The sequence below is a fragment of the Aquila chrysaetos genome, chromosome 22 (assembly GCF_900496995.4).
Source record: "Aquila chrysaetos chrysaetos chromosome 22, bAquChr1.4, whole genome shotgun sequence".
In the NCBI taxonomy this organism is placed as follows: Eukaryota; Metazoa; Chordata; class Aves; order Accipitriformes; family Accipitridae; genus Aquila; species Aquila chrysaetos.
Window position 1 is genome coordinate 20,676,961 of NC_044025.1, and position 21,641 is coordinate 20,698,601.

Consider the following 21,641-nt stretch of genomic DNA (forward strand, 5'->3'; position numbering starts at 1 on the left):
GGGGCGGGGGGGGGTGGTCAGGGAAGGGGTCGGGGCGCGGCCCTGAGCTCGGCGGCCTTTCCCCCGCGCCTGGCTGGCCGGGGCAGCGCCTCACACCGCCGCTCCCGGAGCACCCGGCGCCTGCGCCGCGCCGGCCCGCGGCCCTCGGCCGGGCGCTGCCGTCCCTCCCGGCCGCCGGGGGCGCTGCGGCGGCGGCGGGGCCGGGAGCGCGGTGAGGGGCGGGGGGCGGGCCGGGCCGGGCCGGCGCGTACCGCCCGGCAGCCGTTCCCCTCCTCTCACGTCTGCTTCAAGCCGCGGCACCGGCCGGGCCGGGCCGGGCCGGGCCCCGCCTCGCCTCGCCGTCCCCGAGCCCCCGCGGCTGAGGTAACCGGTGAGGCGGGGGCGGTGGGCCGGGCCGGGCCGGGCCGGGCCGGGCCGGGCGGAGGAGCTGGGCCGGGCCGGGCCGTGCTGTATCGTAGGGCGTGTGGGCTGCGGAGCCTCCGGCGTGACCCGGGCCTCCCTCAGCCCCGCCGGGCCGGGTGTATGTGGGGGGGGGAGCCTGACCTGAAAACGTGGTTTGTTGTTGTAATTCTTGGGGTTATGTTTTTAATTCCCCGTGCTGCCCGTTCGGAAGGGCTTCCCCTTTGCTGTTTAGCAGCGAGTGGTTTCCCTGGATGGTGGCGGGGGGGGAGCAGCAGGGTGGGATTTCTGCTGACTTCAGTGGGGCCCTCACCAGGCTCCCGAGTTAGCCCAGGTAACGGTCGGAATTGCTTATGCACATAAACGAGCTACTGCTATTAGAGCTGAAAAAAAAAGTATTCTGAATTGCTGAGCGTGCCTGCTCAAATGAAATTGTTTGTTAGCCTTCACAACGAAAACGCTGAGAGGACTTTAATCTCCCTGAGCGCTTGGTTGTTTGTTTGGCTGCAGGCAGCTCGGAAGCACCGGTGCCGTATAACCACATGCACTTCGACGACAGAGTTGACGTTTTTTCATGCCTTACGTGAGGAAAAGTTTATGACCTCCCCCTCTCCCAGAGGAATGATCGGGGGCTCTGCTCTGGTCCTACTGACGTGGCTGTCCTTGGTCAGTAACCGGTACCTACAACTTTGCCACTGTGCAGTTGTGAATAGAAAGGTAACCCATTAAACGTGGCTTTATTTCCCCAAATCTAGAGTGGAAATGGTATAGGAGTGCATCTACAAGATGCCTGTGTAGGATTTGAAGCTTCTTATTGATACCTTCGATAACTTTAATCATAAATGAGGCTGTTTGCTTGTTTGTTTTAGAACACCGGATGAGAGATGCTGTTACTAATTCCTTTTTCTTGGGTTTTTGTGGGGTCTATTTTCCCTTTCAAACATTAATGAGAAGTCCCTGTGTCACTTTGGCCATCGGTGTGTTTCACTATTTTTCCCCCTTACGGCTGTCTTTAGCCACCAACACTTACAGACAGTTTGCTTTTTGACTTTTCAATGTTCTGTTAAGGTTTTTTTTTATTTTATAAAGCTATCGATATTTTTTTAACCTGTAAAAAAGTTTAATTATATTTTACATTATTTTTTATCAGTTACTTTGGTTTCTAAATCTTATAATAGCATAAAATAGATACCCCAAATCAATAATTTCAATAGGATGCGTTAACTCAGTTGATCTTGTAGAGTGGTGTTAACTCCACAGAAAATTTAAATGTCTTCAGAAGACAAAGAAGCTCAGGAGGATGAGCTGCTGGCTTTGGCTAGCATTTATGATGAAGATGAGTTTAAGAGAGCCGAGTCTGCCCAAGGAGGAGAAACAAGAATTTGTCTGGAGTTGCCCCAAAACTTCAAAATTTTTGTGAGTGGTGAGTTGAGATGTTTTGTGTTATCCTGAAATTAGCTTTTACCAAGCTAATTTTCTGGTATGTGCTTAGGTGGTTGCTGCTCTAGCGACCTATAGGAACACTGACTAGACAAAGCCATGACAGACCGTGTGCTGGGCTTGTGGTACTGTTGGGGTTTATATCTGAGTAGGTGATTTCATCCTCATACATATAACCTCTTCAGTGAACTTTAAAATTAGAGATGAGTAATAGTATTTCTTTGGAATAATTAAGTTCATTTATTATTTTTTTTAGCTTGAGGAGATGTCTTTCCAGGTTCTTGGTTTGTGCGGGATCTGATATTTCACGGTACTGGTGTTTACTCATTTAACCATATGCATACAACCCCACGAAATTTTACTGCACTGAGAAGTTCTGTTATTTAGGGTTGAATAAATAATTTTGAACTCAGAAATTTATCAAATGAAAAGAGATATAGTGGGTGCTGTCATAAACAGTTACAGTTTGGTAGTTTTAACTTTCTTGTTATTTCTCAAGCTGTCTCAATTCTCTTTGATTCAGGCAATTCCACAGAGAGCCTCCAGAACAACGGGTTTGAATACACCGTTTGCTTTCTGCCTCCCCTTGTGCTGAATTTTGAACTCCCACCAGACTACCCATCAACCTCCCCCCCAGTGTTTACCCTCAGTGGAAAATGGCTTTCCCAAGCTCAGGTCTGCAAAATAGTTTTAACATTTGTCGTGGTTTAACCTCAGCTGGTAACTAAGCACCACGCAGCCACTCACTTGCTCCCCCTCCATCCCGTGGGATGGGGGAGAGAATCGGGGAAAAAATGTAAAACTCGTGGGTTAAGAGAAGAACAGTTTAATAGAACAAAAAGGAAGAAACTAATGATGATAACAACAACAACAATAATAAAATTACAACAATAAAAGAATTAGAATATACAAAACAAGTGATGCACAATGCAATTGCTCACCACTCGCTGACCGGTGCCCAGTTAGATCCTGAGCAGCGATTCCCGCCCCCCCCCCAGACCAACTCCCCCCAGTTTATATACTGGGCACGAGGCCACATGGTACAGAATACCCCTTTGGCCAGTTTGGGTCAGCGGTCCTGGCTGTGTCCCCTCCCAACTCCTTGTGCCCCTCCAGCCTTCTTGCTGGCTGGGCAGGAGAAGCTGAAAAATCCTTGACTTTAGACTAAACATTACTTAGCAACAACTGAAAACATCAGTGTGTTATCAACATTCTTCTCTTACTGAATCCAAGACATAACACTATACCAGCTGCTAGGAGGAAAATTAACTCTATCCCAGCTGAAACCAGGACCCATTTTAACAGAGCTTTTGTGTTCATGAGTAAGTTCATAATTAACGGTGCTCTGGGGGATGTTAATGGAGTAGATGAAAGTAAAATTAAGACATAAACAATTATGCTGCTCTTTCAGTTGGCTCTTCTTTTGTTTCCTACTTGTTTTTATTTGGTCACCATTCTGAGAAATGAAAGCTTGCATCTATGAGCATTATTTTTATATGTATTTTATGTATATATTAAAAACTCCAGAATGTAAAATCTAAGTATGCACTAAGGAGGACCGTGGGAGGAGAGGAAGACAGTAATGAGTTGTCAGAACTTACTAAAATCCGGAATTGTTTTTTCTTTCCTAGCTCAGTGCTCTTTGCAAACACTTAGACAACGTATGGGAAGAGAACCGAGGCTGTGTGGTCTTATTTGCCTGGATGCAGTTTCTGAAGGAAGAAACGCTGAGTTACCTGAATATTTCCTCCCCATATGAGCTCAAAATGTGCCATCAAGGGAATGGGCAGAGTAGGACACCTTTGGTCCCTCTCGACGCTGAGAAGGATTGCGGTGGTGCAGCAGGCTCTGCAGCAGCTGAAGAAGAACTCATCGATGCAAGAGCTGTACAGGATGTGGAATCGTTGTCAAGTCTGATTAGGGAAATCTTGGACTTTGATCAGGCTCAGAAGAGGAAGTGCTTTAACAGTAAGATGTACTTGTGCAATATCTGCTTCTGTGAGAAGCTGGGCAGTGAATGTATGTACTTCACCGAGTGCAGCCATGTATACTGCAAAGCATGCCTGAAGGACTACTTTGAAATACAGATCAGGGATGGTCAGGTCCACTGTCTCAACTGTCCAGAACCGAAGTGTTCTTCTGTTGCTACTCCTGGCCAGGTAATAGAAGTGTGCGAGCAGTGATGGTAGAGTTCTGCTAACTTACCAATAATTACAGAAGACAAGGTGTGGCTTTTCATGGTGAGCATTGTGAATATACCCGGGGAAAATTTTTTTCGTGCTCTGAGCCGCACAGAGGCATCAGAGTTAAAACTGGATGACTTGGCACATGTTTTGCGCACTTTATTAGTACTGGCATTGGTCAGAGGCCTGAATTCATGTCCCATCGCATTTGACACTGCATGCTTTTCATTTGATTAATTATTAATTATTATTAAAATAGCATTTCTAGGAGTATTTTCATGACTTATTGGAGAATATAAAGTGGATTCATCCCAGCTGTAGGTACTTTTTGCTGACGTACTGTTTTTGCTGAAGCTAGCTGGCTCAGAATCTTCCTTTGATCTTTGTTTAGGTGAAAGAGTTGGTTGGAGAGCAGCTATTTGCACGTTATGACCGCCTGCTTCTGCAGTCTAGCTTGGACCTGATGGCAGATGTAGTGTATTGCCCTCGCCCGGGCTGTCAGACACCAGTCATGCAAGAACCAGGATGCACCATGGGCATATGTTCCCGTTGCAACTATGCTTTTTGTACTCTCTGTAAAATGACTTACCATGGGGTCTCTCCATGTAAAGTTACTGCGGGTGAGTCATCGTATTTCAGAAACAGATCAAGAAGCAATTAAGCATCGTGTGAATAAGTCTGAAAGTCAGAAATTAAGCAAGGGAACTCAACACCACATGAGCTTTCTAAAAGATTAGACAGATTCATTTGGAGTAGGTCTGTTGCTGGCAATTAAAAAGTATTGCTTTGATGACACTCCACAGCTCAGGAAGTCCCTAAACTGCTGATTGCCAAATGCTGAGGCCACAGCAGGGGAAGAATAATTTTATATGTGCCTTTTTTCACCCTTTCCTGCGAATCCACTACTTTCTGTTGTCAGAGTTGATACTGGAATCAGGTGGATGCTTCTGTATCTGCTTGGCCTCAAAATCATGACACAGTTTTATTAAATGTGTGTTCAGAAACAACATTTCCATTTTTCAGTTTATTTTACATTGTAGATTTGTTCTAGTTCCATTGACTGGTCTCCTTTATAATGAAACAGTGTAAAACTGTTGAATTTTGAGGTAGTGCGGTTTTAATATTCTCATCTTTTTCTTAAGTATTCTAATGTTTCACTTGCTTTTTAATTAATGATGTTAGTTTCCTTTGAGAATACTTTATGCTGTTGTTAGCTGGACTTCTTTATATAAAGTATTACAAAAGCTGTTTTGTTTTTTTGTTTGTGTTTGGTTTTGTTGTTGTTGTTTTTTGTTTTATTCCCCAGAGAAATTAATGGATTTGCGAAATGAATATTTAGAAGCAGACGAGGCAACTAAAAGATTTTTGGAACAACGCTATGGCAAACGAGTGATTCAGAAAGCCCTTGAGGAGATGGAGAGTAAAGAATGGCTAGAAAAGAACTCGAAGTCTTGTCCTTGCTGTGGTACTCATATAGAGGTAAGCACGGAGGGGAAAAGCTGAAGAATCGTAGTAACTCTTAACAGAAACTAACATAAATTGCTAAGTCAGTTCTGTATTTAGGCTGGAACAGAGATTTATTCGTAGCCTCCAAGCTCACCAGGGAAGATAAATTTCTAGGAAATGGTGAGACAACTTTCCATTTCTGTCTGTGTTACATAGAAAAGGAGGTGATGTTTCTGGAGCTCAGGGACTTGAGTAAATACAGCAACTGGTATTGTTCAGACTCCAGTACTAAAAAAGATCCAGGCTGACTATGGATCCCTCTGAATCCCTGTGTTTACCATGTGTTTCAGGCTACTGCTGTTTCAGACTACAGGCAGGAAATAAAACTAGCTTCAGAAAAATATTAATTTCCAGTGTTACTAGTACTATAGCCAATTTACAATTCTGTGATTCTAGCTCCTAGGGTTTTTTTGAACAGTGGAAAAATACCAGTGTTATGATAGAGTTGGGGTAAAATGTATTCATTAGTTGATGCATTTTTGAGGACTGTTAGCATTTAGAGACAGGCCTGAAGACTGACGTGGTAAGATTTTGTTACTGCTATTTCTTGTTTCTTTCCCCTGCCAGAAACTAGATGGTTGTAACAAAATGACGTGTACTGGCTGCATGCAGTATTTCTGCTGGCTTTGTATGGGTTCTCTGTCAAGGGTGAACCCATACAGGCACTTCAATGATCCATCTTCCCCATGCTTTAATAGGTATGTATTTACATGTATTTCTTCTAGTGCTGTACCGCTTATTTTTGTATTTCTTCTTACAGTCTCTCCCAGATTATTCTTACCTTGAAATTTGTAGCTATACAGTTTAAGACACAATTTCTTCTCTCAAATATTTACACTTACAAGGACCTGACACTTAACAATAAAAAAAATCAGGAGTGATTTGGGATATGGTTTTGCTTTTTAAGAACTTCTGTTTTAAAATTCTGGAGAAGTTTTCTGGGCCTATTCCTGATGCTGTACTTCCTGCCTCTGAGAGACAGCCTGTAGTGAAATGTTTCTTTGCAGATGCTCAGGTATATGATAGCGCAACACAAGGCTTTGGGTAAGAAAGCTGCTTCTAAAAAGCTGCAAACTTGGCTTACATCATTGCTATTAGGGATATATCAAGAGACAAAGGATGCCGCTGCCATCTGGACAAATGAAAGGGCAGGCAGGTCAGAGAGGTGTCATAGTGGCAGCCTCTAATCTTGTGTGTATTCCATTGGGTTGTGCCCATCGCTGTTACATATAGTGCCTGGATACAAAAGTCAATATACCAATAGTTTACTCAATCCTCCACTGTCTATTCTGCTTTAATAGATGTGGCTGACAGGATTCTTTTTTTTTTTTTTCCCCCTTGTTCTTGGCCCTTCTTTTTCAGCATTCCCTTTTCTCCCAACAGTATTTTTTTCACTTCCTACCCTGTTTTTGTTTCTATTTTTCTTCTGGTGTCTCCTGCTGTTCTTTTTTCTTTTAGTTTAGCTTAACCTCTACCTATCTTGACTAAGCTCATCTGTTTTATAAAAAAACAATTTTTTTCTTCCCTTTTGCTCCTCCCCTGTTTATATGTTACAGTTGTTTGCCCAGCTCTGTATTGTCCGATTAGATTGTAAGCTGTTTGGAGCAGGCAGGCTTGGCTGCTGATTATATACTGCCTAAGACCAACTAGGAACAGCAGCATGCTAGGTAACTTTTAATAAATTTTGGATTATTAATATTTTCAGGAATTTCTTGAGACATCATGTTTGTAAGGTACTGTAAAGCCTTCTGGTGTAATGTGCTGTAGAATTGCAGAGTAGTTTATTTTAATTGACTTTGAGGACTGCAGTATGAGTGGTTTATGATACTGAAAAAAATTTTGAAACTTGCTGCTTTTGTATCTTTGGTCACATTTAGATTGATTTTTTTTTTTTTTTTTTTTTTTTTTTTACATATTTTACTTTTTTTACATCCTGATGTAAATTATTGGCTGTCTTGCAGATTGTTTCAAGCCATGCATATTGATGGTGAGTTATGGGAAGTTGAAGATGAAGACTAGTAGCTTTCTCTACAACAAAAGCTGAACAAACCAGAGATAGATGCTTTCCATTTTTGTGTCAAGTTTGTTTGCTTTTCACTTCCATTATGTGATAGAAGAATAACTACCTTGCACTGCAGGATACTCGCACTTCAGAGGCTGTTGCCAAAACCAAAGGAGACCATTTTACCCATCCTGTGGTCAGGATCACCATGGAAGGCCCTAATAATCCTATCAATTGTTAAAGGATTGACAAATACAACCCATCAGAAGTTGGAAAATTACTGGAAAAATATGTACTAAGAGGTGCCCCTTTTTGAGAAGCAAACAAACAAAACTGAAGCCCCAAATCATAGAAGTATTTGGGGGTTTCCTTTAGCGAGACTGACCTTTCGAGGATCTTGGCTTATATCCATTGTTGGGTTTACGGCAGTTTTATTATAGCTGTAGTGCTCTTTCTGGAGCTGTTTAGTGATGCTGCTTGCACAGGGAAAGTTTTCTGATAAAATATAGAAAATTTCTTCTGTATTCAGCAGCTGAGCCTGTTGCTTCTATAGTGTTTCCTGACCCGTTTCTCTGAAAAGCGGCTCATTGCTTTGTGACTGATACTTTCTAACGATGGCAAAGTCAATTATTCCTAACTTCCGATTATTCCCTTCTTACTGGCTGTAATGCCTGGGTCTCTGCATTACTGAATGCTTTGGCAGAAAACTTGAAAAATTTGAATCAGTTTGATGACTCATCTCAGTGTCGCTGTTGTATTTGCTCACGTTGCCTCTCCTTATTTTGACAGTGATGAGTGCTAAGGCAATGAACCGAGTATGTGGCCAGTGAGAGGGTGAAAAGTATCAGTCAGATATTGAAACACATTTTTATGGGTACGTAGTTGAGATTAACTTGAATTTTTCAAGATACTGAAAATTACCTTGTCTTCTCAGATGATGAATTTATTTTTTACTAACTCTTCATATAAGAAATCTGATTAGTTGATAGTTTTGCTTCTGGACTAGATTCCTTATTTCCACTGTTCTTGCACTTCAAATTATTTCAAAACCCAACTTCTTTCCCCTAAAAGCTCAGTAAGCAGTTTTGTGAGCATGAAAGTAATTACTGGAGGGAACCACTAATTTTTTAGAAGTTTTTCCACTTGCAGAATGGTCTAAAAATTTATTTTGAAATTAAAACTGCATGTGCTGTGTTCAAAACAAATAGCAGGGTCCGGATGGATAGCTCAGGAGCTGGAAGACTCTTCAGAAACTCAAGGTGAACACCTCTCACTCAGTTTTGCCTGTTAGTAAATAAATTTATACTTGGATATCTGGCCAAAATGAGTGCTGATTTAGTTGCTTTCACAGAGGATGGAAGTCTGTACTATTAGAATTGGCAGCGATTAAAAAGATACGAGATGGTAAGGGCGGATCTTTCGTCTTGGTTTAGGCTATAGGACAGCGTGTAGGGAAGGGTTTCACCGCGTATGATTTAAACTGTATTTATTTCCTGCACCTTTCACATGCACTAAATTCACTTTAAGACAGTAAACATAGTTGTCTCCCTGTTTGTCTTCATTATGGCACGTATATGGCAGCACAGGTCAGCGCGTGGGACAGTTTTGTTCTGCGTCTGGGTGGCGATCGCCTCCAGTGCTTGCGTGCCACGGGGCCGAGGCGCTCGCTCGCGTGGTCGCCTGTAGAATGACGTAGAACAGACTAGGGCTCGCGCAAAGCTCTTGAGCGAAGCTGGCACAGGATGTGTTCTGCTGACAGAAGTTTGGACATTTGTGTATGTGAAGTGCCCTCGCACCCAAAGAGCCCTGGTTTTCCCTCGGAGACACAAGCCGCTAACTGATAGACGGTGGCTATCGTGACACTACTCTGAGATTACTGTGTTGGATGTAGCCAGCTTTGAGCTGCAGTCCCCACAGGAGTTTCCGCTCTGGCCACGATTTTTAACTCTACAGATCGAGTCCAAAAGCTGCCTGCTTTCAGAAGGGGCTTTCTCCCCGCTAAGCTGCGTATGTGGGCAGATGGGGAACGTTTGTGACAAGAAGCATGTGCTTAAAGCCTGTTTTTGTGCCTCGATAGAGGAGGGGGCGTTGGATCTCTTAAACCTACAGGAGGCTGGGCAGGTCCCTTCTGGCAGGACAGAGGTGGGCCGAGTGCAGGGCCTGGACAAGAAGGGTATGTTGGGATGAAAAGCCGTGGCTGGGGATGTCTGCCAGAGCTACCAGAGCACAAGCGCTATGGTGAAGTATTTGAAGGTGTTGTGATGAACTACCTCTGCTTTCAAGAACTTTGTGTGGAGAAAGGAGGAATGATGATGTAGTCACCACCGCGTCTATGAGTTCTGAGCACTCGGGGACCCCTGGGCTGGAGCTCCCATATTCTGCAGTGAGGCAGAGGAGGACAGACTCTCTGAGGAGGGGACAAGGAGGCGACTGCAGTGGTAGGACCATCAGCTGGTGTTGCAGAGGAGGGGCAGTTAAAACCAGAATCTGGCTTCACCAACAGAGAGCAAGGCAGGCAACTCCGGTAATGTGGCACAGTGTTTCTTCCTCATTTTTTTATTGTTTTTTCTCTCTTGCAGACCTCCTCACTTGCTCCATTACTGTGCATGCACAGAATGAGCTTTAGATTATTTGCAGACATTTTGTGGTAAAAGGTAAATAACTGTGACCTCCTCAGTTTTCCTTTAAAGATCCCCACTGTTTTTTTTTATGAAATGGCTGCTGCCTGGCAGGACAGAACCGTAGCAGGTGTTTGGTGGAAACCTGCCAGCAATTACAAGATGAGGAAGCTCTTGAACTAGGGAGCAGCAGCAGCTATTTCTACCAAACAGCTTTTGATACAGCTTTGGTTCTAGGTGACAGAGAAATCTTGTGCAAAATAACAGGACTTTCTTGTGCGTTGACAGTTTTGTTGCTCTGCTCAAAGATGGTATTACGAGTCCCGTTCAGCCTCATAAACTGTTCCTTTTCACTAGCACAGTGAGGCTGAGCACCAGATACAGTCAGTGTGACCATTTAGAAAAAATTAAGACATTTACTATAGAAAGTTACATTACAGATCAACAGCTTATAACATTTCTGCATAAAGAAAATTAATGCTGCCCAGTTTGTCTTGCCCCTCAATTGATAGCATTTGATAGGAAACCCAGGAATCAAGTTTCAGAATTGGTGGGGTCTTGCCAGTACAGGCTGTTGTCCACCTGTGTGGGGCTTCTGTAATTAAACATAGGCTGAGGCCAGAGGGAACAGACTGTTTCCTTTGAGGCTTATTTGGTATTTCCTTGTAGCAGTGTAAAGCATGGGAAGGAGGGGGGAGAGAACTTACTGCTTCAGGCTCTGCTCTGACACAAATAAGAGCGCGCTGAGCAGCACAGAGAGAAGTCATTTATGCTTAATCTGAACAAATCTACTCTCCTGTAGTACATCATAAAGCACCAGGGCATATAAAATTATACCCTGAAACTGAACATGTAAGGCTTCTTGTGTGACAACAAATAAAAGCATATAGATGTGTAAACTAACCATTAACTGCATTAATGGTACTGCATTATTAACACAGCACTGATGAATGCTCTCTGTAGCCTCCCTTTTGCCGAGATGGTCTCAAGTCCAACATCTGGCTCAATGCGGGGTTCAGCCAAGGCTTTATCCAGTCAGGTCTTGAAAACCTCTTAAGGACAGAGACTGCACAGCCTCTCTGGGGAACCTGCCCCACTGCTTGACTGTCCTCATGGGTAAGTTTTTTCCTTATATCCAGTCTGAGCATCTTGTCTCAACTCAAGCCCCATCATCTCTTATCTTCTGCCCACACACTGCCCAGGAGAGCCTGGCTTCATCTTCCTGATGACCTCCTTGTAGCTGTGAAACGTGCTGCTATTAGGTCATGCTGAAGCTTTCCCGTCTCCAGGCTGAACAAACTCAGTTCCCATTTTAAATGACTATAATGTAAGAGTGTATTGTGGAGGGGAGTGACACGAAGAGGTACTTGTTATAAACACAAGGCATACATCCCAAAGTGATTACCCATTTAGTTTCTGCAGCGTTGTACTTTCACATATCTTCACATTTAAGTTTTGGGGCCTTGAGTCCCCATCATTACAATTGCTTCATAGATTAAACAACTCACTCTCCATTGACTTTACCTTCAGAGAATAAACTAGTGGCGGAAGTTTGTGGAACGCAGTATACTGGATCCCATCTTCGTTTGGTTAATTAAGGCAGGTGTTGCATCTGTCTTTTTAATGGAGAGAAGCAAGGACATAATCATTTTGCTAATTTAAGAACAAATATGAGATTAATTTCTGCAGCAATTCCCTCTCTTCACAGATGGTTTTCAACAGAAAAGCTGGTTCAGCATTACTCTGAACAGTGAGATTAATCACTGTATGGCTTCTTAGACTGGCTTCTTTCTGCTCCCGTCTCCTTCATGCTGTATAAGGGTTCCACAAGCCTGTTGTGAACCAGCATTAAACCTAATGTAGAAAGTAAAAAGATGACTTAAGTAGACATAATAAAGCAAAATTCTTATCCATTGGTTGCTAATGAAATTAGACATTACTAGAGTCCTTGTTCCTTTGCTCCCATACCCACGCAGTTAAGCCTTTACCTTTGCACTTGTACACTTCAGCTGTTATATTTAAGGAATGTACTCCTTTGGGAGTTGATTAGACAGAAACATCTAAGGCAAAGCATGGCTTGTGCTATTTAAAACCTAAGTACAACAGCTGCTTGGCCTGGTCAAACACTCACCTTTAAAGTATTTCACCGTCTTAACTTTGAGTTCCAGCGTGGCATCCTCATCACACACAAACACAGTGTTGGGGTGTTGCTGGAAAGCAGATACTGTCCACATGTGGTTGACACCTTCCTCAATGGCTTTGTACAAAGCAAAGGCTTTGTGGGCTCCTGTGATAAGAATCATCACCTGGACTCCAAGACACAGAGGATGGCAGTTAGGGTCTAGAAGGCACATTCAGAGAGAGCACACCCACATCCTGCTGAACTAAGAGAGCTGTCCCGGTTCCCAACAGGGGACAATGTCCATCATCCTCCCCAGAGGCATTTCACTGTATCACAGTTCTGCTCTGGCTGCATTTTATTTGTCAATTAAATCATAGCCTGGTGGGTCACTGTAATGATTCAGATCCTTTGAGCTCCCCTGTTAGGCACCTGTATGCTGAGACTTAACAAGTATAAATCAAGGTATAGACTCAATTAAAAGCTATCCCATAGAGTTTTCATGATCTGCTGGTGTAGCATCAAGTCAACCGCTGATTCTTGCAGTTATTTCCCCAGATAAGATTCTTAACTAAAGACATCCTCCCAAACCTTTCTTGCTCCCTGTGGATCACAACTGTACTGCAGGGTTACACAAATGTAAGTGGTGTTAGTAGAGCAAAAATGGAAGACAAAGCAAGAGCCTTTCCATAGCGTTGCAGGATGCAAAAGAACAGGAGGATCAGGTAGGTACTTGGCAGTCTGTGGCAGGAAAAGCATAAGCTGACCTAGACCAGCAGGGTGCATTGCTGCTCCAAGACTGGGTAATCTTTAGCTACTCCAGGAAGCCCTGCTCAAGAGCTCCTGTATGAACTCACTGCTTTTCTCCTAACCTCTCTGGCATCCATGACAGTGCCTACTCCGACTGTCAAAGCCATTGTGGGGACTTTGGAGAGGTCGCCATCAAAGAACCTGGCGTTAGCCAATGTAGTGTCCATAGCCAAGGTCTTCACTCGCGTCCTGGATACCAAACTTGATCCAGGCTCGTTGAAAGCAATGTGACCATCTGGGCCAATACCTGTGACAGAGAGAGTTTCAGAAGAGGGTCAGTGGCTGGAATGGTTATTGTAGGAAGCAGAGCCAACAGCACTCCTATTAGAGGGAGATTCAGTGTTTCCAGGAATAGATACAGATCTGAGAAAAACACTTGCAATTTTTCTGCTCAAGCTCAAATTTGGTTCTGGTAGGAGTGCGCCTGCATGGCAAGGTTTTGATAGCAGAGGGGCTACAGGGGTGGCTTCTGTGAGAAGCTGCTAGAAGCTTCCCCTATGTCTGACAGAGCCAAGGCCAGCCAGCTCCAAGTCGGACCCACCACTGGCCAAGGCCAAGCCCATCAGCGATGGTGGTAGCGCCTCTGTGATAACATATTTAAGAAGGGGGAAAAGTTGCTGCACAACAGAAACTGCAGCCAGAGAGAGGAGTGAGAACATGTAAGAGAAACAGCCCTGCAGACCCCAAGGTCAGTGAAGAAGGAGCGGGAGGCAGTGCTCCAGGCACCAGAGCAGAGGTTCCCCTGCAGCCCATGGGGAAGACCACGGTGAGGCAGGCTGTCCCCCTGCAGCCCAGGGAGGTCCACGGTGGAGCAGATATCCACCTGCAGCCCGTGGAGGAGCCCATGCCGGAGCAGTCGGATGCCCCCAAAGATGGCTGTGACTGCATGGGAAAGCCCACGCTGGAGCAGGCTCCTGGCAGGACCTGTGGCCCCATGGAAGGAGGAGCCCACACTGGAACAGGTTTGCTGGCAGGACTTGTGATGCCATGGGGGACCCATGCTGGAGCAGTCTGTGCCTGAAGGACTGCAGCCTGGGGAAGGGACCCACGCTGGAGCAGGGCACGAGTGAGGAGTCCTCCCCCTGCGGAGGAAGGAGCAGCAGAGACAAGGTGTGATGAACTGACCCCAACCCCCAATCCCAGTCCCCCTGCGCTGCTTGGCCGGGAGGAGGTGGAGAAAACCGGGAGTGGAGTTGAACCTGGGAAGAAGGGAGGGGTGGGGGGAAGGTGTTTTAAGATTTGGTTTTATCCTACTCTGATTTGATTGGTAATAAATTAAATTAATTTTCCCGAAGCTGAGTCTGTTTTGCCCATGATGGTAATTAGTGAGTGATCTCTCCCTGTCCTTATCTTGACTTAGAAGCCTTTTGTTATATTTTCTCTCCCCTGTCCATCTGCGGAGGGGAGTGATAGAGCAGCTTTGGTGGGCACCTGGTATCCAGCCAGGGTCAACCCACCACAGAATGATAGCAAAAGCCCCCGCTGAAGCCAACAGAGACTCTTCTCTAACTGTGCTGGGAGAACAATAACGCAAAGTAGATGGCAGAATCTTAAGGCAAACTGATGGGAAAAGCTTGCGTTGAGCTCCTGTTGGCTCAGAGGACTCTGACTACTCCTAGCAGTTTCCTGTCAGCCCTGGCAGTTGTAATACATTTTGTATTTGGTACAATTCTAGCCCTGCCTGTTTCTCCTGCTAATAGTTTCTTGAACAATTCACCAACTGGATTGAAATACTTAAAACTGGGGGAGCAGTACATTGGAAGACAAGGCTGCCAACACACGAGTGCCCAGGGCAATGGAATGTGGGGTGCCTTTCACTGCAAATCCACTGAACTGTATTGAAGATGAACTCTCCTGACAATAAATGAGATAGATAGCTGGTAGAGGAAAGGCAGTGCTTCCTGCCAGTGTTTAGAGACCGCTAGTCCTTCAGATTTTCACCTCCAACAAAGAGTTCAATTCCTCCAGCTGCTTTGATTTTATCCTCAAATGCGTCACACTCTGCCTGTAGATCAGGTGCATTTCCATCCAAAATGTGAACGTTTTCTGCCGGGATGTCAATATGCTTAAAGAAGTTATTCCACATGAAGGAATGGTAACTTTCCGGATGATCCCTTGGGAGACCTGGTAACAGAGCATGCACGGGACTAAGACCACCTGAAAGAATATCACCCATAACATAAACCACCTACACACCCTTGCAGTGGCTTTGGTAACAGAGCACTGCTTTCTCTGTCTGTCATTTGTGACTCCCTCAAGTTTCATGAGTTGTTTTTATTTCCCTAAATAGCAAAATTAAAATCAAACACGATAGCTCCCATAAGACGTGCTCGTATTAACATGTGATGGATGTGCCAGAAAAGCAGGCATGCACTGTGCCTCATGTTTTACTACCTTTTCAGCCTTCCTGCCAGTTTGCATTCACAAAGACAATTAGCAAACTGTGGAGAACCCTGGGAAATAACTTATTGCATACATTTTTTTCCCCCTTGAATGCTATAAACCCACACTGGACTGCCTATTCCCAAATGCTGCTTTATTAGGATTGTTCACAGAAAAAATTCTTGACCAGCGTAAAATTAGCATTAGCAAATATTTAGCCTGTCTGTTTTCCACCTTTGGAGCTTTAGGCTTGCCCACTAATCTCTCTGTACTCTTTCTTCTAAAGAGGCTATTTCATCACAGCTTCATAAACGAAACAGTCCTCTGCTGTCTTAACAGGAGGGCAGGTAACGCATCAGTCCTTGTAAGAGACCTGAAGCTAAAGTGACCGTTTTACTCCCAGAGCACAGGTGGTAGTTAATACCGCACACTACCTCGGCTTGCAGTGGTAAGGTGGAGGAGCTGATCAATACCCAAGTTCAAGTAAAATACGGCAGTGTCTAGTGTGTCGAATGCCAGGCAACACCTGACACCCTTTAGTACTTCTTGTACAGGTCTTCAAACTGTCCCTGTTAACTCCCTTGGCTAAAGCAAATTTTATCCCTCCTACCTTGAACCCCTGGCAGGTGGGATCTTCTGCGCCCACCACGCACTGACAAGACCTTCGGGCTGCGGTACCGAGCGCTGGGGGCACATCAGCCCCTCCAGCGGGCCGGCGGCCCTGCCTCACTAACCCGACACGGAGAGGGAGAGGACGTACAGCAAAACAGATAACGAAAGCCAAGTACTGCTTGCCCGCGGGCACTCACCCACGTACTCGTCCATGTTGAAGGTCTTCACGTACTTGAAGGAGAGGTCCCCGTTCCGGCAGTACTCCACCAGTTTCCTGTAGCAGCCCAGCGGCGTGCTGCCTGCGGGGAAGCCGCCGCCTCAGCCCCGGGGAAGGGCCACCCCGGCCCCGGCCCCGCTCCCGCCCCCGGCACCCACCTGTGGGCAGCCCCAGCGTGAAGAAGCGCCCGGGTCCGGGTCCGAAATGGACGATGCGGTTGCGGATGTACTTGGCGGCCCACTCGCTGGCCTGCGCGTACGTCTCCAGAATGATGAGCTTCATGGCGGGGTCGGGCGCTGCCTGGGCAGGGCGGGAGGGAACCGAGCTGACGAGCGCCGCCATCTTACCGCCGCCGCCCCGCTCACCTTCCTTCCTTCCCACCTACCTCACCCACCTGCCGCCGGCTCTCCCGCTGCCGCCGCCGCCCGGGGATCCCCTCAGAGGACGCGGCCGAGGCAGCGGCGGCTCCCGGGCCGCCCTCCGCGCCCGCCCCGCCGGTGGGCGGCGAGCGCCGGGCCCGGCCCCTCACGGCGGCCGCTGGCCGCGGGAGCCCCGCGGGGCGGGAGGAGCGGGGCCCGGCGGGCCCGGGCCCTGCGACCGGGGAGCGCGGAGGATGGCAGGGTCAGAACCGAGGGTTAGAATTCAAGGAAGCGGTTAAATACACCCAGGAATGGAGCGCTTGGGCTGCTAGCGGTCTGTTCAAATGAACCGAAGTTGCGAACGCCGGAGACTGTGCTTTATGCCTGGACAAAGCTTGTGGGGACCAGCGTTTTCCCCAAATGCGTTAAAAAGGCACTTACATCTTCAGATGTCCTTACTGCTTCAGGCTTCTGCTGGCGTGTCCCCATCACGGCTGGGATCCGCCGACTCGGCCCTTCAGCCGCTCCGGCTGTCTCGGAGTGACCCACGATCCCTAAATCGAAGCCACAAGCCCTGTCCCGGGCAGAGGAGCCCCTCTCCAGTGAACGGACCGTGATCTGCCCATGTTTGTGCTGCTCCTGACAGCAGTGGTAGCCCCAAAAGGCCCTTCTGCTCTTGCTCCGGCTGCCTTCAAGCTGTGGTGGAAACGGGCCCGACCTCTCCTCGCAAAGTCTTGGTTCACTGTTGAGATGCAGAGCTCTTACTTCAAAGCTAGACAGCTTAGAAGAAAGAATACTAGACAAATTGCTTTGCTAGGATCCAGCCCGTGCAGTGCAGTTCCTTCTTATTTTAATGATTTAAACGACCTGGCTAGACTGAATGCTCCCAATATTGTCTCATCGGGGATGCTGAGAAGTCCTGGCTTGGTTTGCATTTGGATGGGGAATGATGGGTGTGACGGGCCGTAGCCAGAGTCGGAAGAGTTTTAGGCCACAGAGACTAAATAAATTGAAAGCCCCATGTGTTTCCATCAGCAGTGGTTAGCCGGCAGGCAGGAAAGTATTTCGGTGGCTGTAGTGCTGGATGAAGAGCTGACAGCAGCAGCATCCTCAGCTCTCTTGCAGTGCCAGGCAGGCTGGGCTTTGGCTCTGGGTGAAATGGCTTTTCCACTATTCCTAACAGGTCATATCAGTGCGACAGACCCATGGGTCCCATGGGCACTGGCAGGAATTACAGCGTCAGTGGGTTCATAGGCACAGGACCGAGGCGCTGAGCTAAACAGAGGGAATCTGGTGAGCGTGCCTCTTGACCTGCATGCTGACGTCAGAGTTGCAGTGAAGAAAACATCACCGTTACTGCAGCACACCTGCAGCTTCTGGTGTGCAAAGCCAAAACTGCTGCAGGGCTCGGAAGGGGATGTGCATCAGCACCTCGATTCTGCAAATAACCCACATCGGATCGCTGAGCGTTACCACGGAAACGCGACAAGGGCTCGCAGATTTCTGAAAAGCAAATACTGGAGGCACAGACCGCATAGGAATTGATTGCAAGAGACATCGTGGTCTTCCCACAGTGGCGAGCTGCAGGGCAACAACCACGTCCCCTCCTGGGGTGACATGACTTGCGGGCTGTCGGGTTTGTCTGCCATCAGAGCGGCCTGTGGACAGCCGTCACCCCATCCCCTGCCACCTGCCTTGCCTTCTTCACTGCACTTTGCCCCCTCGGAGGTATGGAGAGCTGCTGCATTTGAGGATCAGCCTTACAGCATCCTGCCATGCTGCTCACACAGCCCCAGTGTCAGGGCGGATTTGGTTTAAATTCAAATGCTGTGGGTCTCTGTCTATTGCAAATGGTCTGGCTCTCGATTTAATCTCCTGTGCAAGTGGCTTTGGCAGATACGGTGCACAAAGACGTAGGAGGCAGCTGGCAGCTCCCAGTAAAAGCAAAACATGTTTTGATGAGATGAAAAAACTACAATGATGCAAGAGAGCCAGGCACGTGCATCTGCCGCCACAGCTGCCCCGTTCTGCCCACATCCCGTGTATCTGCATACTTTACACAGTCCTACGTTACTTAGGAATTGCTCCAGGCCTGGGTTATATGTGTGATTAGCATGCAGGGTATTTTTAGGTATGATAATTTATGCATGTTATTGTTTCTGCATTTACAGCTAGCTGTTCAAATGTTGAAGAACTTCCTGGTATCTGAACAGGCTGATTTTCCTTCCTTGCAAAGGCAGCAGATGGAAGGAAACAAACACTTCTCTGCAGAAGTTGAAGTTTAACCAAGGAGTTCTAACAAGCACAGCATTTTCTTTTTCTCTGTGTTGAAGTGATTAGAGTCAACAGCGCTCAGAGACCAGGGCTTTTGCTACCGGGAACTGCTTGGGAGCACTAGGATTTTTCTCCTAAAAAAAGAAACAATTAAAAAATTATCTCCATAAAGGACCCTCTCTCCAAATCCTGTCAGTAAAGAGCCTTTTTAATATCCACCATCTGTCACCTCTTCCTGCTCCAGCATGTTACACTTACCTTGTCAACACTATTTATAAGAAAAGGAGAAACAAGATTCCGTGTTGGATAGAGCTGGAGGTGAGCTGCTCTTTTCTGCAAGCCCCACTCACTGGTTAGCTCTCCCAGCAGCACCCAACTCCCAGTTAGGAGTTGGTTGGGGGGGTCACAGAAAGCTGACGCGCTAGGGTGGTGCATGAGCAGGCAGCACTGGAGAGTGCACATGCCAGTCCCTTCCCATTTTTGCAGACGAGGGTCCCATGGGAAAGCTGGCAGAGCTTCACTCCTCACCAGGTTAAAAATTGCTAGTCTGTGCAGTAAGGGATTTAATCTGGATAGCAAGATTAAATTAACCATTAGCTAATGGTGATTTCTCCAGTAGGCTGAAGAAATCATGGAGCGACAAAGATCACTGGTGAAATCAGTGAGTTAGGGCTCCAAAAGTCAGGCTCAGAGTTGGCTGTGCTAGACGAAGGCGATTCGGCGCTCAGCTGTCTGCCTTGCCCTGCTCACAGTCAGCACAAATTCGGCTTCATCCAGTATCTGAACCTCAGTTCTGCTGTTGAATTTCAGAAGTCTCGTTGGGAAAGTCTTCCATCTCACTGCTGCTGCTATCTTCATTCCCCTTTCTTACAATACTCGTGGCTTATTGGGGCGTAATTTTCTGCACCACTAAATGAGGCACTGCTTACGAATAGCTCTGCTTGGGCTGTAAGAGCATGTGCGGTTGTGCTCTCTGTGTAGGTACTCGTCGTTACAGCAGACCTGACACGACTGAGCAGCTTTTGTTATTACAACAAACAGTCACGGAAAATTGCAGCTGCGTGCATGTTCAAAGCTGCGTACAGAGATCCACGCCTGCATCTGCTGTGCCGGGGAACCTGCCGTCTGCCGAGGTTGGATGAGGTATGGTGCAACTTGCTTGGCCCAGGGGCTGTCATGGGGCTTCTTCAGGCCAGGGGCCCCCAGGTGCTTTTAGAGACCGTGTCAGAGCACGTTTGACTGGGCAGCACAAAGGCAGACACATCCTGGTGTGAAGCCGTGCTGCCTGTGAAACAGCTGGGGTGTGCGCTTGCATGCTGATTCTGTTTCTCTGAAGAGGCAGCAAAACCAGAAAGACCCAGTCAGGCCCTGACCTACTGTAGATACATCAGTAACATGGTTTTAAACTAACTTGGGATGAGAATACTGTACTCTGTCAATAAAGCTCTGAACTGGCAAAAAGCTAAAAGAATATTCGAACACAACATGGTACTGAGTGCAAAATATTAAGAAACTGAAGAGCATCAAGGTATATAGTGGTGTCTCAAAGTAAAATTAATTTCATATCAGTAGATTGCTAGAAACAATTGACAGCTATATCAAAGTTAATTACATATGAGAGACCCATCTCCTGCTTCTTGTCCTGTCTTTACATTTTCACAGTTGCAGAAGTCTTTCATGATGTTTTGGGGAGGAACATCTGTTACACAGCATTTATTAATCCTTAACAGATCTCTTCAGCCTAATTATACAACTATAATTCAAGATGTTATTCCACAGTGTGAAAACAAGGCATGACATATATGTATATTCAAACCCTATGATTCCATTTCTTGCATATTAAGTATGTATGCCTCTAGGGGCACAGGAATACTGCTCACTTCATTATTTATAGTTGATGACAAAAATTTTTTTTCAATAAGCATGTAAATGTACTGACAACCAGTGAACACTACACACAGCTACTGGGAACGAAGGAACAAAGCGGACAGCAGCAGCTCAGCTCCCAGCCAGGCTGACGGCACTCCATCGAGGTTTTGTGGGCAGCACGGTGAAATTTCTGTTGATACCAGCGGTCTTTGGATCGGAGTCATAATAACGTTTCCGTCTTCCTTGAGCCCAGCATTGCAAACGGGTGGATAATCCATCCTTTTAATGAACAACTCTTCACTGTTACTTTTACTTTTTCTTAACCTGCCAGTTGCAGCCTGCTTGCATATGATTAAGCTATTAAACCAGAGAGATTCAGAGGTACAATTTGACCCACTAGCTCGCATGAACATTTTGTCTTTGCTTTTTTCTTAATTGGGTCATTTATCACTAAGAAAGATCTAGTTTAAATGTCCTGCTTATTTCTTACTACTCTAGCTTTAAAACACCCTGCCTTTGAGGTTTATTATTTAGCTTTTAGAGCTCAATATTTATTACAAAGTGTAGATTAAAAGTGTTCCCTTTATTGCTCTGTCATACACAATAATTAAAGAAACACTTGTACGGCGCTAGGATTTCAGAAGACTCACTGTACTGCAATTCTGTAATACTTCCAATTACTTTCAAATACTTTCACAGCACATCCCCTGCGGAAGTCACTAAAAAGCAATGACTTCAAGCTTCAGAACATCTCTTGGGAGAAAAGACATTTTGCACTGGAGGAAAAGTCAAAAAACACAGAGGCATGAAGTGATTCGCCTAAAACCTCGTGGGAAATGAAAGCAGAACCA

General features: G+C 46.2%; 2 protein-coding genes across 7 annotated transcripts; one reads left to right on the forward strand and one right to left on the reverse strand.

Annotated features, from left to right (window-relative positions):
* The first annotated feature begins 205 nt into the window (after nucleotides 1-205).
* On the forward strand, nucleotides 206-11,051 carry RNF14 (ring finger protein 14). Of its 3 annotated transcripts, none has more exons than XM_029997566.2 (9): nucleotides 206-363; nucleotides 910-1,116; nucleotides 1,660-1,822; nucleotides 2,363-2,514; nucleotides 3,471-3,998; nucleotides 4,414-4,642; nucleotides 5,329-5,501; nucleotides 6,096-6,226; nucleotides 7,490-11,051. In XM_029997566.2, exons 3-9 carry the CDS (start codon nucleotides 1,669-1,671, stop codon nucleotides 7,545-7,547), a joined length of 1,425 nt encoding a protein of 474 aa, XP_029853426.1. In that variant the 5' UTR covers nucleotides 206-363; nucleotides 910-1,116; nucleotides 1,660-1,668; the 3' UTR covers nucleotides 7,548-11,051. The 3 variants fall into 3 exon arrangements, with proteins under 3 accessions (XP_029853426.1, XP_029853428.1, XP_029853429.1); XM_029997568.2 differs by having other exon boundaries at nucleotides 910-1,065; XM_029997569.2 differs by having other exon boundaries at nucleotides 207-363; nucleotides 1,679-1,815.
* Nucleotides 10,545-16,788, reverse strand: GNPDA1 (glucosamine-6-phosphate deaminase 1). 4 transcript variants are annotated; one of them, XM_029997573.2, is made up of 7 exons: nucleotides 16,683-16,788; nucleotides 16,447-16,588; nucleotides 16,269-16,370; nucleotides 15,019-15,201; nucleotides 13,140-13,324; nucleotides 12,280-12,454; nucleotides 10,545-12,002 (listed from the first exon to the last, which is right to left on the reverse strand). In XM_029997573.2, the coding sequence occupies exons 2-7, from the start codon at nucleotides 16,568-16,570 to the stop codon at nucleotides 11,905-11,907; spliced, it is 867 nt and encodes a 288-aa protein (XP_029853433.1). In that variant the 5' UTR covers nucleotides 16,571-16,588; nucleotides 16,683-16,788; the 3' UTR covers nucleotides 10,545-11,904. The 4 variants fall into 4 exon arrangements, with proteins under 4 accessions (XP_029853433.1, XP_029853431.1, XP_029853432.1 ...); XM_029997571.2 differs by having other exon boundaries at nucleotides 16,674-16,788; XM_029997572.2 differs by having other exon boundaries at nucleotides 16,447-16,613; nucleotides 16,683-16,784.
* Nucleotides 16,789-21,641: the final 4,853 nt, after the last annotated feature.

Coding starts and splice junctions, on each gene's coding strand:
- RNF14 (XM_029997566.2), top strand. CDS start 1,669: ATGTCTTCAGAAGACAAAGAAGCTCAGGAGGATGAGCTGCTGGCTTTG. Junction 3,999..4,413: donor CTGTTGCTACTCCTGGCCAG/GTAATAGAAGTG, acceptor ATCTTTGTTTAG/GTGAAAGAGTTGGTTGGAGA. Junction 4,643..5,328: donor TCCATGTAAAGTTACTGCGG/GTGAGTCATCGT, acceptor TTTATTCCCCAG/AGAAATTAATGGATTTGCGA.
- GNPDA1 (XM_029997570.2), bottom strand. CDS start 16,630: ATGGCGGCGCTCGTCAGCTCGGTTCCCTCCCGCCCTGCCCAGGCAGCG. Junction 13,325..15,018: donor AATTGAACTCTTTGTTGGAG/GTGAAAATCTGA, acceptor TCTCTGTCACAG/GTATTGGCCCAGATGGTCAC. Junction 12,003..12,279: donor GACGGTGAAATACTTTAAAG/GTGAGTGTTTGA, acceptor TTTCTACATTAG/GTTTAATGCTGGTTCACAAC.